Source organism: Acipenser ruthenus, chromosome 8 (genome assembly GCF_902713425.1).
Source record: "Acipenser ruthenus chromosome 8, fAciRut3.2 maternal haplotype, whole genome shotgun sequence".
Classification (NCBI taxonomy): Eukaryota; Metazoa; Chordata; class Actinopteri; order Acipenseriformes; family Acipenseridae; genus Acipenser; species Acipenser ruthenus.
In genome coordinates, this window is record NC_081196.1 from 3,460,942 (window position 1) to 3,478,291 (window position 17,350).

The following is a 17,350-nucleotide window of genomic DNA, read 5'->3' on the forward strand; positions in this document are numbered from 1 at the left end:
TTTAAATTATTATTTAGTCATTTTATCCAAAGCGACTTCCAGAGACTAGGGGGTGAAATATGCATCACAATTGCTGCTACAGAGTCACAATAGGACGGAGCACAAGGGGGTTACGTGACTTGCTCAGGGTCACACACCGTGAGATTGAACTGGGAACCTCCTGGTAACAAGCCCCTTTCTCTAACCACTGGACCATCAGACCTCCCTTAAGTAGGCATTTGAGTTGAATTAGAAAGATGTTATATAGAGTGCAGCCTTTGATCCACAAAAATGTCGATGCAGAGCTGCAGAAGCTGTTTAATTTGGATGGAAGACGGGAGCAAAATCCATCTGTTTTTGACACCCACAGAGCTTCAGCTGAGTGATTTAAAGGTTAGGATTGCACACAGTTTATATTGAAACGTCTGCATTGTAGTTAAACAAGGTAACAATCTTCTCGTGTCCAGTGTGCTGTGTTAGGGTTTAAACTACAGCGCCTCTTTGTTGCAGTGTATAGCAGGAATACAATACAGTACACCACTGTCTTCGCTTGCATTAGTTTTGAATATGAATCTTTTTTAACTCGCAGTTCTAAGATTTAGCCACTAGGCAGCACTAGACTACTCGTATCGTTACACCTAGTAGTAAATGTGTGAGTTTAGATTAAATGGAAGCATTTGCTTGGGTTAAGGAAGTTTAATTTTTATGATATGTGTTAGTAAACGTATATGTAAGGTGTAACCTGATAAATGTTAGTTTCTTTAAGTTGTGCAGAGATTGAGCTGCTGTGCGCTGTTCCTTATCATCTGCTCCTCTGTCTCTGAACTCATTCAAACTACACACTAGATCATGCATTATCAAGACAAGCTGAAAACGTCATCCAGATTCAAGGCAAGGACATTGAATGGTGATCGTTCCCTCCAAGACCCTAGAAATAAATGCACAAGGGTTTGTTAAACCAGTGGATTGTTTCAAAATCAATTACTGATATATTATCTAGAAAACATGAATGTAAGATGTTTTCTTTTTATGTAAAACAAACAAATAGCCATTCAGTTTAAAAATGAATTTCAAATGACACAATCAAAATGTAATGTTAAGGTTTTTAACAGCACAGGAAATCGTTTCTATGCAGTACCATTGTTACCAATACAGTTTTTGTTACTGGTTTAATTGTCTTTCACAAAAATGAATCTGTCTGAATATGCCCACAATGTATTACTAAAGAAAAGCAATAGCCTCCGTTGTATAAATTCAGTGAGGGTGGGAGTAAGAGTCAATTGCTTAAGAAGATTGCAGCAATAAAATACAATGATCCTGAAAGCCAGCCCTGTGACACGTGAAAACGCATGCCTCAAACTCAATCTAATAATGACAACTCAGCCTTGACTTGAAAGAAGGATACTCAGAGAACTATTCAACAAACAGGATAGAATGACACAGAAATAAACTGTGTTTTGACATGTCTTAGCTGTGTTCAGAGTGAGCCAGGATAAGATTTTTCTGAAGTGTTAACCCCAGATGCCCATGCTTGGCCACTTTAATAGGACCTATCTGCCTGATTGGATTTGGACTTGCCTTGGTGTGGGGCATTTTCTGCTGGCATACCCTGGGTACCAGATTATGAACGAATGTTGTAGGTTACTCAAGCATTGGTGCGGATCATGTCCACCTAACAGTGCTGCACTGGTACCCTGATGGCGATGGCTGCTTTCAAGACGATAAAGCACACCCACCATGCCAGAATGAGTTAAGGAGCATGACAGAGGCATAAGGCACAATCCATTACCCACCTAGCCCTTCCAGCACTTTGTGGAGTCTATGCCATGTGGTGTCAACGCTGTGATCAGGACAAACAATGTTAGGTTCAAGTTCTAATGAAGTGGCCAGCCAGTGTGCGTTGTGCAATAGGCTATACAAAGGTCCCACATGGGTGAATGCCCTCGGTGTTGTTGAACTCAGTCGTGGGTGATCCCACTTCCTCATTGCTAACCAGGCTGTGTGTTCACAAAGGCAGGTATGCTTATGTGTTGGGTATGTGTGTAATACATGCACACAAACACTAATGTACAGTGCGTAACGAGACGGTGTAGGAAATGATGCAGACACCTGAGGAACCTGAATCCTATGACATGGAGGATCCAGAGCAGTAAGCTGGTACTAATTAGTTCAATACAGAAACAAAAAAGAATTACGAATGAGAGCTTGAGGCCATTCAGCCGACAACGCTCCTCCAGCTCCTAGAAGCTGATTGAGCACAAAACTTTGTCAAGTCTGGTCCTAAAGCTTCCCAATGGCATGTAAAATATAGCGGACAGTGTGTAAGCACTTATAGCAAAATAAGATGTACTGGAATGTTGTGAAACGTTAATTTTATTAAAAAGAAAAGATTGCTCTGATCAGTCATAGCGGGGGACCAGTGTCCCAGACTGGGAAATCAAGCACTTCTGTGTCACTGGGACTGACTCGGAAGAGCTTTGAAATCCCACTCTTTTCTATCAGCAGCAGCCTCCGATTAGTATACAGACTACAGAGCCGAAACAAAGTGCAGTGAGCATGCAGTCTTTTGATGACAGTTCTCATTTACAACATGTGAAGAAGGAGAAGAAAGCTCTGACAGGGTCTCAATTCAAACTGGGCAGATCTCAGATTGTTGTCAAAGGAATTTTACTGGACAGCTTTCAAAGCTTTCTTAACTTCTCAGGCAAATCTCTGTCGGTGACTGTAAGCAATTTCCACTGGGTGAACAGTTCAAGCTGCAATGTTTGAACAATCTTGTTCGAGGTTCTTAGTGGAAATGACTCGCAACTACAGTGGTTGCTTGAGAAGTTAGCCAGAAAAAAATTGCTTGAAAGTTGCCTGGTGTTACATGAGCTTGAAGAATCTTCCCATAAAAACTGCCTGCATTAACCACATTATTTTTTAGAGTAAGTTATCATAACAATATAGTTAAAGAGAAAATTAAAATAACAGGTAGAGGCCAGTCAAAAATGCTCCAACAAATTACGAAGTAGCCTGTCCTCAAATGAGGACAATGGCACGTAATGGGGTTTGTGTTCCCATGCTTGCAGAACACCTGGAACACAGCCCTGGACCTGCACATTTATATAGGATAGGAAAGCATGGGAACAATAGGCTGGTTCCGCAAATGGAACACAAAGATGTGAAATTGTTTGCTGGAAGCGATTCACACGAAAGTTCACAAAGCCAGACTCCCTCCCACAGCTCCAAGAGCCAAGACTCAAAGACACAGTAACCATCTGGCAAGAGATAGCTGCTACTTCCACCTTTCATTGTATGTCAGAACCAGACCCTTGTGTGTTGAGGGGTCACCTTTCTCTGTGCCTGGTCAGGGGCTTGATAGGCTAAACGCTAACCAATATATTTAGTAGATTTAGTGAATCCTCATTTTAAAATCAGTTCCTATTCCCTTGTAATCCATTCCAACACATAATTGATCACAATTGCAATACAGCAGTATTCTGTAAAAATGAGTTTCTCACAGTGGCAACAAATGACTTCAATTGAAGTTACTGTTAGACAGTTAAATTGGCTTCAAATGAAAGCATTTTGAACAATCACAACAATTATTAGGTCTCTAAAAGACCATCCAATTCCAATTCCAATTCCTTCAGAGGAATTGATTTTAAAAGAGAATTGAGCCAGGCTCTGAATGCAGAGATAGTCACCATACTTTTCACATTCTCTTGAGTGTTAAGGTGCCACAATGTTTGTTTAATGAATCTCTATCTGATGTTATTGTTCTTGGTATTTGTTATAAACTTAATTTTAGTGCAGCAGCCTTGGGAAATAAATTCCATTGTGCTTTTCCAGAATCTGTCTCACGTTAATGACTACTTTTATAGTCAATGAATTACTCAGCTGGGCTCTATCCCTGCCCTGGCGTTTGAGTTGTATTATCATACATGATTCCAGCATTGCGTTTATCCAGTCTGTATGATCCCATTCATACACACTGATTTGCTGGAGATACTGTGTTACGGGGGCGGCGCTGGTTTATACACAATAACACAAGCTGCAATTCAAGAACTCGGTTATTCTCTCTCACAAACCGTATATTCTGTACAGAGGACTGCTCGGGAGACCAGCAGCGGAGATAGTGGTCACTTCGTCCGCATGAAATATAAAGATCTCTAATTTACAATTTAATTCGTAAGTAAAAGGATCCATCACCTTTGCAACTTTCCAAGAATGGATGACTTTGGGAATGTTAGTATCGATCCGTATTGCACGGGGAAACCGCCCCTGGCTATCGATATCATACTAAGTAAGTATCCTTTTAATGAAGTTGAATTATTACACAATGGTTAGCACATTACTTCGAACTGCACAATCCACAATCAAGTACATGTTGGTATTCGTTTTTAATACGTAATGTTTAAATTTGCTATTAAGAGTTTGATCCAAGCTATTAACACACATATGCCTACATTTATATAAATAAACAAACCACACATCAAAATGAAACTAAAATAACAATTAAAGTGACATCAACGTACAGTAACAAAACGTTCAAATGAAATAAACAGAAACAAACTAGAAATCAATGTGAAGTGAGACTTTACACATGCTTCTGGTTGTGTCGTAAAGATTTTAATACTCGTTTTAAATCTATTCTAATCAGCTGTTCTGTGGTAAGTTAAAGACGTTTGTTGGACACTCCCAACCCCCTTTCAGCGTTTCCCACAATACAAAAAAGCTTAAAGGCTACCTTTCATAACAAAATGGATATTGAACAGCAGTTCTTTTGTTCAAGAATTTTAAGAAAGAAGCTATGGGCAGATTTTGAAGCCATGGTGGCTGAGGATTGGGGCTCATGGAACGGGACCCCTAATCTCCTGTGCAGGGCTGTGCTCGTTTTCTGTGGGAGGAGGAGAGTCCCGACAGAGTTTCCAGTTAATCACAGATCCGACACGCAGCACAAAGAAAGTGGCCTGGTATATTTTATTGCAGTCAATCAAATACTTTTCTGTGTATTTCCAAGGTGTAAGTTAACATCTCCCAAAATTGATCAGATCACAAAGAGCACAATAGCAGGGCTTCCCTGCATTTCACTGCAGGTTCCTGCACTACAAGGCTGTCTGTGAGGAGCCCCCTCCAGGCTCTTTCAGTGCTGCTGTGCTGGGGCAGTGCATTCCAGAGCTGTGCTGCAGTGCCAAAGAGCCCCAAGGCGACTCAGAGCCCAGCAGAAGGTTGAAGTCCTCTCACCTCTGTGCATTTCCCCTGCTCTATTTGCAGGGCTGTACCACAACCAAGGCTGGGGCAAAGGGGTGTTTGGCAGTGCTTCGTGCTGCAGAGTTTGTTAAAACATTTTGAAGTGGTTTATGAGATCTAAAAAAGAAGAAGCAATGAGCTAGCTGTAGCTTGGAGCTGAAGTAGAAAAAGCTAGGCTCTTATATAAACGATATATTTTTTGTCCTAATCTTTAAACATAACATGGTTCTGAATCAGGGCTGGAAGCCAGGCATGTCAGAATCTCTGTGCGGGTCATTCCATTTCAAGAGGACCAAGGGAATTGCTCTTTTCATTGGCAACCCTTTGAAACAAGCTTTAAGATGACGCTGGTGTCCAAGTCCTCCCCCACAGAGAGGTTCATTAGAATGAGTGTTTTTTCAAACCTGTGACCCGTCTTCACCATGTTTGGTGCTCGAGCTCATAGCTGTTCTTTTGCAGACACAGATCTGCTGCCCTGGGACGCTAAAGCACATGCAAATGAGGGACACGCCTCCCCTGGATTTGGAATGACCTGTACAATAAAAAAAAAACGATTGAAAGCTGAGAGCAAGTCTTTGTATCAAAGGGCTTTAATAATTTGCCAAGTATATAATATAGTATCCTACTGTGCACTTCCATTTACAAAATAATTCTAAAATATTAAGCAAATATAAAGTCGGGACAAAGTGTTATATTTTTCAATTTCTGGGCTGTGACCTTTTTGTAAAAGCAACAACAAATGATTTTTTTTGTTTTTTTTTTGTTACAAAATTACCAGACTGGGCCATATTTTCAAAACGTTTACTCCAGGCTTTACTTAACTCCTCATTTTTTGAAAAGAGAAGAAACATCTATTAACTTAACAAAACTAGTATCCAACATGTGTGTCATACGACTGAAGATCTCTTAAGCACTCTCGAGTATTTTGTTTCTCAGTTTTGTACATTACTGTTGAATTTTCATCTATCACAAAATAGGAGTTAATTAAAGACTTGGGGAACACTGTGAAAAAACAGCTCTCAGGTGTCTATTAAAACGTCTGTAACACACAACCTTATTTGCACTGTAGTAAATGCTTAGTGCTCAGTGTCCCTGAGTGACATGTCATATATATTAAACACATAGTGGCATGACAAACCACATTTGTGGACCTATGAACTGTAAGGCCATCGAATGCAGCAACAGTTGGAGGAAATAGCTGCTTTAAAACCATGCCTGCAATTAGCATCAGGACAGGCTCATAAACAGCTGATAACAATAAAAGAAATAACATTTTTATGATTCTGTTTCTTGAAAGTCTCTTCTAATCTTGGATTATCACAGTCCTAATGGAGTTTAATAAAGATCAGGACAGATAAGATACTAACCTTTAATATCTGGTAGAGAGGGAATGGCAGGCACTGGAGTGAATTTAGGATTTCATTGGCCTTTTATTACGTGAGAAACTCTGGCTGTTACATTTGGAAAATGACTCAATGTGCCCAGTCGCCCTTGAACTGCTCCCTTGCTCTCCCGTCCCAGCTGGATTTGTGAGCATGGATTCTTCCGTCTGCATGCTCTGTGAAGAATGGCTTATCAACTTTAAGATCTCTTGGCTAGGGGTGTTAGACAGGGATGGAAATTCGACTCCTGTTGCATAGCAGTTTCATCCGTTCTGGGTTTTAATATGTGCTTGATTAGCCACAGTGTATAGGTAACAAGCTCAGGTGAGTTTTATTAAACTCCTATTAAAACTGGGAATGGGTCAAACTGCTGTGCAATAGATGCTGTTTGATTAAAAAAAACATAATGAGAAGCCACTAGAATAGCCCTATAGAATGCTTTTGATTAAAAATAATCAAATAAAGCTTTACACAAAACAAGCATTTGTCTTCCACGGAAGATGCATTAGCCTGTTGTAACACTGAGGTGAACAAACTGTTTGACGTAGACTGGTTACGCAGATTTCTCAACTTTTAACACTTGGCCAACTTTTAAACTCTTAACTCTTAACACTCCTGTTCTTGTCTCATTTTTGCTGACATTGCTAAAACACTAAGCCCGAATCTCTTTTGTGTGTTGGTCTAATATGTTTGTCATTGTTTTTAGGAATTCAACATTGTTTGTATTTAGTCATTTATTTTTGCATGCACGGCTGCTTTGGAGTTTCAGTTCGGCATTTCAGTTTACTTTGGCAGGAAAAATAAAAATCTGAAGCAGAGGTGCAATGTGAAGCCAAGGCCGGGCGGTATCAGTCAGTGTCAGGTCATTTCTTACCACACTCGCATCCCTGAAGGATACACAGCTGTCAATGGGCTTCTCTGGAATCCCTGTGTGTTTTCTGGGGCTAATCTTCCTTAACTGCTTATTGGAGCTTACTGTCTTTTACTCGACTTCTGATCATTCTTAATACCATTGTAATGGGTGCCATTGAGAGTCTTCTCAAGCAGTTTCTTCAGTAAATGGTTTGAAGGGCTGATGAACGAGGATTTAAAAGCAATCTTAGCTGCATTAGCATCATCATCACTGGTCCTTTTCTGTCTTGTTTCTTTACATTTTGTTTTCTGCTTGGAGTCATTATGTGCACCTGACCAGTAGGGGTCGCTAGATAACTCATCTGCAGGTTCTACAGAACACAGCTGCTGGTATTATCAACAGAACTAACACAAACCACAGAACACAGCTGCTGAGGTTCTCAGAATACAATTTGATTTGATTTGATCCTTGTGGTCCCCCGGCCGCAAGCATGATACAAACCAAACTCACACGGCTCACCTAGCACTCCAAGCTGCAGTGCTTTTACTAGGTGAGGACCAGAACATGCTAACTCTACCACAGTCACAGCTTGTATGAAACTTCAAACACATTTGCTCAGTTTCAAAAAGTGGGACTTATGAAGTACTTACCTGATGACTTTAGGCGGCAGTCTGTCCGGTTACACTTGCAGGTGTAACAAGGCGGAGGCTGGGCATGAACCGGCAACCCCGGACACCGCAAACGAGCATCTTAACCACAATGCAAACAGAACCGGGCTCGTCTGCCTTTGTGGTGTTAGAGCTTTTAGACATCACACAACCATCACACAACCCTGGCAATGCAGTTACCGTGTGCTTCAGCTTAGGTTTGGACGATAATGACATTTTTGTCTTTCAAATTGTCACAGATCTGGATGCGCTTGGCATTGTCCTGTATGCAGTGCTGACTGTGATGGCATTTATCTCGGTGCTGGTGTACATGGAGGAAGCCGTGTACATCTACAAGAAGATTCCTGGACCAAAGAAAACAGCCATTATGTGGGTGAATGGGGCAGCTCCGGTAAGGGTGTCTTTCAGTGTCATTGCAAGCAAAGCAGCGACAGAAAGAATTACTATAATGGAGAGATTGGGCATCATTATCAGAGAATGATAAGAAATCACATTTTATACTCTGACACCTCAAGCCTTGGTGTATTCTGTTAATAGTGAATGCAAATTGGCCACCTGTTATTAGTTATAATAATTCAAATGAGAATGCAGAAATGGTTATCCCTCCTAGTCCTTGGCTTTTAAACTCCTTTGCCTCTCTTGTTTCAATATAGTGTTGTCCCATTTAATTCACTGGTAAGAGTAACGATCCCCTTCTTCCCGTTAGCTAATAGGTACGACAGCTTGCCTCGGGATGTGGATTCCACGTTCGACCATGTTCACAGACTTCACTGCAGCCACGTGAGTAATGTGTCCCATTCATCTGGTAGGGAGCTGCTTCAAGCATTATAAAAACAGAAAACATTCTCATTTTAAAATAACTCATTGCTGTAAATAATCCTCCTTTATAAAAAGACTTATTAAACCTGAGCAGATAGCCATGCTCAGCCGCTCGGGCGAGCCGTGGAAACACCGCTCTTCTGAATCTGAGCTGGGGTTGACCTCTGAGGTACAAAAAACCAGCACCTCTAAACAGAAGAGGGATTCTTAAAAGTGTAAACTCTCTCTCTAGAAATCATCTATTCATCCAGTAAGAAACATTGCTAATACTACTATAGGATTGACAACCAATTCATGTTGAGCGTCTATTGCAGTAATATTGTATCCTGATTTATCTAACATATTGAATTCCCGGGACACCTTCCTCAAAACCGGGACGATCCAGGGAAAACAGGACCAACCCTAGAGTGACCGCTTGCCTGTGTCTGTGCAGGTACTTTGCCATCGTCATTCACATGTTCCTGGTGATGATGATTGAGGAGTGTGGAGGTGACGAGGGCTTCCTGAAACTATGTGGTAAAAACCGTCTGAAGATCAGTACTGGCCCCTGCTGCTGCTGCTGCCTGTGCCTGCCCTACGTGGGCATCTCAAGGTCAGTCTCTCGTAATGTCCATGTACCTCCTGTTAACAGAAGCAGACACTCTGCATTAAGACTCCCAGCCTCCCCCTTATAAAAGTTTACCATAGTTAAAAGGAGCGTAATAGCATGGTAAAGCCTAGGCGAGCTTAGTAAAGCACAGAGAGGTTTGATAAACCCTTTATAAAAGTTTTCATAGTAAATGCACAGCAAAGTGTAATTAAACATAGGGAAAGCATGGTGAAACACAGGCAAGCATTGTAAAGCCCAATTCACACAATACCTGTCTTCTTTTTCTTCTATAGATAGTACACTATAGGATCAAATAGTCAAGTAGACAAACATTCTGGCCTTAGTTGGTCCAAACATTCTGGCCTTAGTTGGTCTGAACAGTATTGGATCTTAATATATCAAGCAGATTTTTCACTGATCTCAGCAGCTGGACCAACACCTCCTTCTCTGGGACCCTGCCTGTCACACGCTGTGTCATCTTGGCAATGGACTGCATTTTTGTATTTATTTTTCTTCTGATCTGACCAGCAGAGCAGAAACTCTGGGTCGACTGATAAGGAAGGTCAATGTACCAGAGTGCAGAGACACAGGCAGGGCTCTGGCTATTATTTAACAAGGGCTTTGTTTAGAACTCAGTGTAATACATTACAAACGTACAGTACAGTATGGTACAGCAGATCCCAAGAGAGTCTCAGCTTCAGATACAGAGTGTGTATGAGCTGCAGAGCAGTGCCAGAACCCCTGTATTTACATAGCAGTTGTACCAACACATCTGTCTCTGGGTCTCTGTCACACGCTGTGATGTCCTGGCAGTCCCGCTGCATTTCTAATTGTAACTTGTAGTGTGACCAGCAGAGCAGAACTGATAAGGAAGGTGAATGCACTTTGGTACAGAGACACCCTACAATGCTCTGTGTGCATGTATCGCTTGTTTAGGATGGGGTGAGCGAGGGACAGTGGTACAGGCCAGTCAGGCTTGGTGCCCACAGGCCCCGTCACAGCTTCCTTTACTCCTGTTGTCCTGGTTATAATCTTATGCTTTAGACAAACACTGCAATTCTGCATCGCTGATTAGAAATTTGTTTCAGCCCAAAAGGGTCCATTACTATAAACAAACCTCTCGTTTGTCTAATTCTATCATGGAATGGTTCTTTTTAGTACTAGTTTGTGTACTATTAATTATTATGTACAGTCACCCCTGGAGTCTATTTTTAATGATCTGAACAGTATTGGTTCTTGATATACCAAGCAGATTTTTCACTGATCTCATTTCACTTTGTGTTGTGTCTAATGATGTTAGCAAGGTAGTCAAGCAGTGGCATGTATAGATTCCCCAGTGTTTAGATCATTCCAATAGACCCTCCTGTCTGTAGTGGTAGCAGGGAGGACCAGCTGAGTGTTTGTGTCATGCAGAACGGGAGTGAAGAGGCAGGTTTCCTGCTGTATGTGTGGTCTGGTTATAAAAAGCTGCTCCTTTGTCTCCTGGCAGGCGTACCCTGTTTCTACTCAAGGCAGGGACCTTTCAGTTTGCATTCTTCCGGATGGTCTTCACCATCCTGTCCATACTGCTCTGGACCAACGATAACTTTGACACTGCTAATGTAAGTAAAGGGTCTGTTTTCTGTTCTATGAATCATGGTAATAGAAATGCAGTCTGTGTCAGCAGTGAGGGGATGGGTTCTTACCTGGTTTAGGATTACCTGAGATTGTTGTCTTAAGCCCCTTTCACACTGGCATGCTCTACCTGGGTCGGACCCTGCCATGCGGGTTGGCTACGTGATTTCACACTGCTTTGATAAAGCAGGGTGGACCTGGGTGACAGACACAAGTACACAATGTGCATATCAATGACCCGGAAGCAGCTTGTTAAGGACGCTTCCATCCAAGCTTCCCTGGATTGAACCGTTGGCCCAAATGCTGATTAGAGCAAATTATTCTTCAGCCCTGCTGCAATCTGACTCATGCTATGTCTTAATCAACACAAACATGGCTAAACAGAATAAACAGAAACGTTCCTTGCGGAAATAAAACCTTCACGCAGGCGTGGCTGTTTGTTACTTTGTCTGCTTACGAACGCCCGTCATGCATTCTGTCTCGCTCGACCCGGTTTCAAAGCCTGTCGACCCACATCCTGAGGTGGGTCGCTGGGACCGGGGTCGACCTGGGTAAGAGCGCCAGTGTGAAAGGGGCTTTAGTTAGCCCTCAGAAGACAGCAGTCCGCAGTGGGTTTGTATTATGCAGGTACTTTTGATAAGACTCCCAGTCCTGTTCAGAACATACAAAGTGACACCAGCCAGGATGTCGACTGCACTTGTAATCATTACTGTTATTTTGATATCGTCAATAATGTGGTTCTGTGAATAAATCTGTGTTATAATGCAGTGTTCTAATAGTTCAGCTGGTTCAGTGTGTCCTTCACTCTTTCTCTTTTCAGTTGTCTATCACTAGTGCTGCTATATGGATCAATCCTTTCGTTGGTATTCTTACAATCATTTCCCTCTGGCCAGTTGCCATGATGTTTAACCAGACCCGTGGACTACTGAGCAGTAAGAAGATCATCCCCAAGTTTGTTCTGTATCAGGTAAGCAATGTCCTGTCTACTCATCAATGAGTCAAACCTTAACACTCACCTGTGTAACTGCACTGTGTCTGCATCAGAAACCTTAACACTCACCTGTATAACTGCACTGTGTCTGCATCAGAAACCTTAACACTCACCTGTATAACTGCACTGTGTCTGCATCAGAAACCTTAACACTCACCTGTATAACTGCACTGTGTCTGCATCAGAAACCTTAACACTCACCTGTATAACTGCACTGTGTCTGCATCAGAAACCTTAACACTCACCTGTATAACTGCACTGTGTCTGCATCAGAAACCTTAACACTCACCTGTATAACTGCACTGTGTCTGCATCAGAAACCTTAACACTCACCTGTATAACTGCACTGTGTCTGCATCAGAAACCTTAACACTCACCTGTATAACTGCACTGTGTCTGCATCAGAAACCTTAACACTCACCTGTATAACTGCACTGTGTCTGCATCAGAAACCTTAACACTCACCTGTATAACTGCACTGTGTCTGCATCAGAAACCTTAACACTCACCTGTATAACTGCACTGTGTCTGCATCAGAAACCTTAACACTCACCTGTATAACTGCACTGTGTCTACATCAGAAACCTTAACACTCACCTGTATAACTGCACTGTGTCTGCATCAGAAACCTTAACACTCACCTGTATAACTGCACTGTGTCTGCATCAGAAACCTTAACACTCACCTGTATAACTGCACTGTGTCTGCATCAGAAACCTTAACACTCACCTGTATAACTACACTGTGTCTGCATCAGAAACCTTAACACTCACATGTATAACTGCACAATGTCCGCATCAGGAATGCACCTAGGGCAGGCTTGAAAAACTTTCTGAAAATATTTATGTGACATGAGAGTTGAAGTCCTTCATAGAATCTAATCATTTGATGCCTGTTTGTCTGTAGCTGTTTTCTGTAGCTTTGTAATCGAAACTTTTGGGCCATAGTGCAACCTGGTTTTGAAGGTACAGTATAGGAAAAATGGCACGAGTTGGAGCTTCATAAATGCTACAGAAGATTTTTTTTTTTTTGTCAGCTGTTTGTAACGCAAATATAAAACCATCTGTGTTATTTATGGAGGGCATGTTCAGATCTCAGCTCAAAGTTAGGCTGTTATTCCCATTGAACCAAGATATTCTAGACAGGTTTCTGCAAATCTACCATCAGTAGATTATTTTTTCTGTTTCCTATTGACAACTATCAATTTCAGTTTACATTTTGTGCTTTAGTCTTTGTAATTCCTAGCGTAATTGTTCTCGTCCTCTCAGATGCATTGCTTTTGCACTAGCTTCGAAATTGAGTTCTGCAAAACAAGCATTATACAGGGTGATTCATAATGAACCCACCATAGGGAAAAAAAACATTCTTTTTTGCACCTTCTAACACAAGTTCCCAGTCTGTTGAAACACGTTCAATTGAAGCATGTTTTTTGTATGGTGCGTTGTTTGAGTCACCCGTAACTGTTAAACAGTCAATGTATCATGAAACATACACAGTGTGCTCATCTAAGCCTGCGGCTATCAGACGGTTCACTGAAGGAAATGAGTGCATGCCTGTAGATTTCACCCCTGCTCAGGCAGGCATGCTGGCTCTTAATCTACCTACCTGCCTGCTCCTCACTGCGCCTACACTAACGTCTCTTCCTTACCACAGCTCGTGCTGATTCTGAGTCAGCTCCAGTCTGCTATCATCAACATCCTGGCTATGGGTGGGAACATAGCCTGCGCCCCTCCCTTCTCATCTCAAGCCAGGGGCTCATGTATGTACTGTCTATGCATCTTCTACAACTAACATGCCGAAGAGCTACATTTAGAAATATTAAAAGAAACGCAATAAATTCTCTTAATGATTTTTTCTCTCCTTGCCTATGTGACCTATTGCAACTAGCGCCATTCACACCACTGCAAAGTCAATGTCTGATATGTGCAAAATTAATGGGACCATGAAGATATCCTTCATGCTTTTCCACTTGGAGGTGGAGTCCACATCAGCCACTATATGAATCAAAACTCACTTCAGTCTTGAAGACATTGAGAAAGACAAATGTAAATGAAAGCATGTAAAAGATGCAGTAATCAATAATGGATTAATCGCTTATCTTCATATCCACAACTTCAAACACTTGGTTTCCTATATCTGCATATCTCCTGAGTCCCATATGAAATGTAACTGTAGTAACAGTCTACCTCCAAACATTCTGCAAATAACTGTTTACATTCCTCCTGAAGTAGCAGGACAAAGACAGCTTAGTAAAATGCCTTTCTCATTTTTAAACTGAACGGAGTTGCCTAATCTCTGGAGAGATCTCGGAGCACAGTATGCACAGGATCAGTGATGTAGTCCTAAATCTGAAGGCATTGGAACGCCACTAACGCTTTACTTACACAAGAATTATGATACGAATTCACATTTTATTTGTATGCTGAACTTCTGCTAACACATATAATACTAGGTAATGCATGTCCCTCATTTCTACACACAGTCATAGTCGATGCACTGTTGCTGTCGGCATTGTAAGCCTTCGTAAAGAATTAGTTTGTAATAGAAGAAGTTCCTAATGCTTTTTTCAGTGCATCTAGAGGACTGCCGACTGAATCAGACACTTGTGTGGGAGATGTGAGTCATGTGACTTGGCTTGCCTATTATGTGAGTTCCGGCTGGATTGCACAGCTGCTGTCTATAGACTATAGTACTGGAACCTGCTTCAAGCAGGATGGTTGATCCATTAATCCATGCTGGAATTTGTTTAATAAAAAAGCACTGGTGCCCACTTCCCCCTGCTTGACTGCGCTGAACTGCCCCCTGTGGTGCTGGCGTGAAATGCGCTCAAGAGTTATCGGCACAATCAATCCTAAATACGATTCCCTCCATTACAGCCGTTATAGCCCCCTTCTCTATAGTACAGCATGTTTCAATCATATCACATCACTCACAGATTTAACAGTATATAGCACAGCTTGAAAGACACTGAAAAAGACCAAACTAGTCCAAACAAATCCTTGATTTTATTCCTTTGGTATGCCTGCCAGTCAAGACACGTCAAGCATGTGATTCCTATTCTGCTTGTGTTTGCAGTCATGAACCAGCAGCTCCTGATCATGGAGATGTTCATCGTGACCCTGGTGTCCAGGATCTTCTACAGGAGGAGGTACGAGGAGCTCGACGCGGTCGATGAGCACGAGGAGGACAATAAGGACAACGCCAAGATCCAGCTGAAGGAGGACGGAGCACAGTGGGCATGAACCTGACCAGCACCTCTGGGGCTCTCAAAGGGAACTGCAGCCTGATGGTCACCATCGGACAGGCTGTGTGCTGCGTTATCAAATCAAATACCTTCCCACGTTTACCCCCTCAACCCACACCTCCCCAGCCTCACTCTTTAGGTGCTATATTGATCTCACGTCAATATTCATCGACACTAAAGCTTGCAATCTTCAAAGCAGGCGACGGTTTGGGGTGTGGGACATGTCTGCATCATGCAGTTTCGTTGTGCTAAACTCAGCCTAAAGAGCCTGGTTCACCGGGACTGGTCTCATGTTTTTATGCCAGCACACAAGCACTACAGTCTGATGCACACTAAATCATTGTTTGCAGGTTGTTGTTTTTTTTTGTATCATATTAGAACGCTGCATTGCTGCTGCTTGTCATTATTATTTAGCTCTGTAAACATGTATAGAGGTGTAACTGATTGTATAGAACAGATGTTACCAGCAGATTTCAAATATCTTGGCTTCCTTTCACTGACTTGTAGAGAAAATCATGAATGACTTTGCAATTCTCTTTCCACTTGGGGTTAAGCCCCTGCTTACATGGAGCGATAGGGCCGACAGTTGCTATAACCCTAGACAGCTAATGTGCCTTTGTTATTGCTGTAATATGATATACTGTACACCTGCACCCCCTGCTGGACTCTTGCGGGAATTACAAGAATCCTTTTAAAGAATCGATTCTTTGTATATTGCCTTAGTGTTATCTGATCTGTTTTTTTTGAAAATTAGACTGCGTGAGTAATATCCTATTTTCTAATATATATATATATATATATATATATATATATATATATATATATATATATATATATACTGACAAATTGCATTTTTTTGTAAAACACAGAATTAAACTGTTAATGTTACCAAACTGCTAATATTTTTTTGGTATGAAATCTCACATTTTCTTTTTGTGTGTCAGATATATAGATATAGATGTGTGTGTGTGTGTGTGTGTGTGTGTGTGTGTGTGTGTGTGTGTGTGTGTGTGTGTGTGTGTGTAATAAGTTTGGAAACAGCAAGACTATGGATAGGGATTGTATTGACCATGTTTCCTCACTCAGACCCCTTACACACTAAATACCCTGGTATCTCTGAATTGATAATCATCTCCTCTTTAAAAATATGCCAAATATTTAAATGAGCCAGACATCTCACAAGTAGAATGGTCCCTGAAATGTTCTCCTTCTAGGAAAGCAGCACAACTGGGGATGGGGAGATGGGGAGTTTGTTGCCAAATAACTTCACTCAGACTACTTGAAGAGAGAGAGAGAGAGAGAGAGAGAGAGAGAGAGAGAGAGAGAGAGAGAGAGAGAGAGAGAGAGAGAGAGAGAGAGAGAGAGAGAGAGAGAGAGAGAGAGAGAGACCCTGTAGATCCTAATTCAGCCTCCTTACTCTCTTATAACACCGTTTCCACTGTATTGTATTGTGTTCAGCGCATGCTGTATTTGTATCTGCTATTAAAATGAACCCAGCCTTCAACACTGAACAAGACACCCCTGTTACACGATGCAGGCACAATGCCCACATGGATCCACTAGATGGCGCCAGATGCCGTACACAACATACAACAGCATCCTTGCTGTTCTTCAGCACCTTCCACGGCAGGGTTATTGCAGAGATAGGAGCATGCCTACTACGTTTTTATCATATATATATTCCATTGTCATTATAAGGTGCTAATAAATGAGGCGCTTTTAAGGGTTATCTGTCTGTGTAACGTTACACGGTGCTGAAAGAGTTTACCCAACCCCATATACTTTACAACATTCCCACAGCCAGTTTAACTGTCTCCTTCCCACACACCACCCTTCTGGTGATCTGATAACGGGCTGTTATCTGCTTCTTTCTCTCAAATGGTTGACTCGCGATTCTTTTTGTACTTTGGGTTTCACGCGGTCGTTAGGGGGGGACTGTGTGAAACTGAGAGTCATTGTCCTTGGACACGGCATGA

General features: G+C 41.8%; 1 protein-coding gene across 1 annotated transcript; it reads left to right on the forward strand.

The window, feature by feature from the left end:
* The first annotated feature begins 3,875 nt into the window (after positions 1-3,875).
* Positions 3,876-16,160, forward strand: LOC117405386 (organic solute transporter subunit alpha-like). The gene is made up of 8 exons (XM_034922444.2): positions 3,876-4,267; positions 8,357-8,508; positions 8,824-8,897; positions 9,370-9,528; positions 11,015-11,126; positions 11,960-12,106; positions 13,784-13,889; positions 15,206-16,160. Exons 1-8 carry the CDS (start codon positions 4,192-4,194, stop codon positions 15,370-15,372), a joined length of 993 nt encoding a protein of 330 aa, XP_034778335.2. The 5' UTR covers positions 3,876-4,191; the 3' UTR covers positions 15,373-16,160.
* The last annotated feature ends 1,190 nt before the right edge of the window (positions 16,161-17,350 follow it).

Bases quoted from the DNA above. Each gene is read 5' to 3' on its own strand.
- LOC117405386 (XM_034922444.2), top strand. From the start codon at position 4,192: ATGGATGACTTTGGGAATGTTAGTATCGATCCGTATTGCACGGGGAAA. The intron at 12,107-13,783 runs GTAAGCAATGTC...TCCTTACCACAG, and splicing joins CCAAGTTTGTTCTGTATCAG to CTCGTGCTGATTCTGAGTCA. The intron at 13,890-15,205 runs GTATGTACTGTC...TTGTGTTTGCAG, and splicing joins ATCTCAAGCCAGGGGCTCAT to TCATGAACCAGCAGCTCCTG.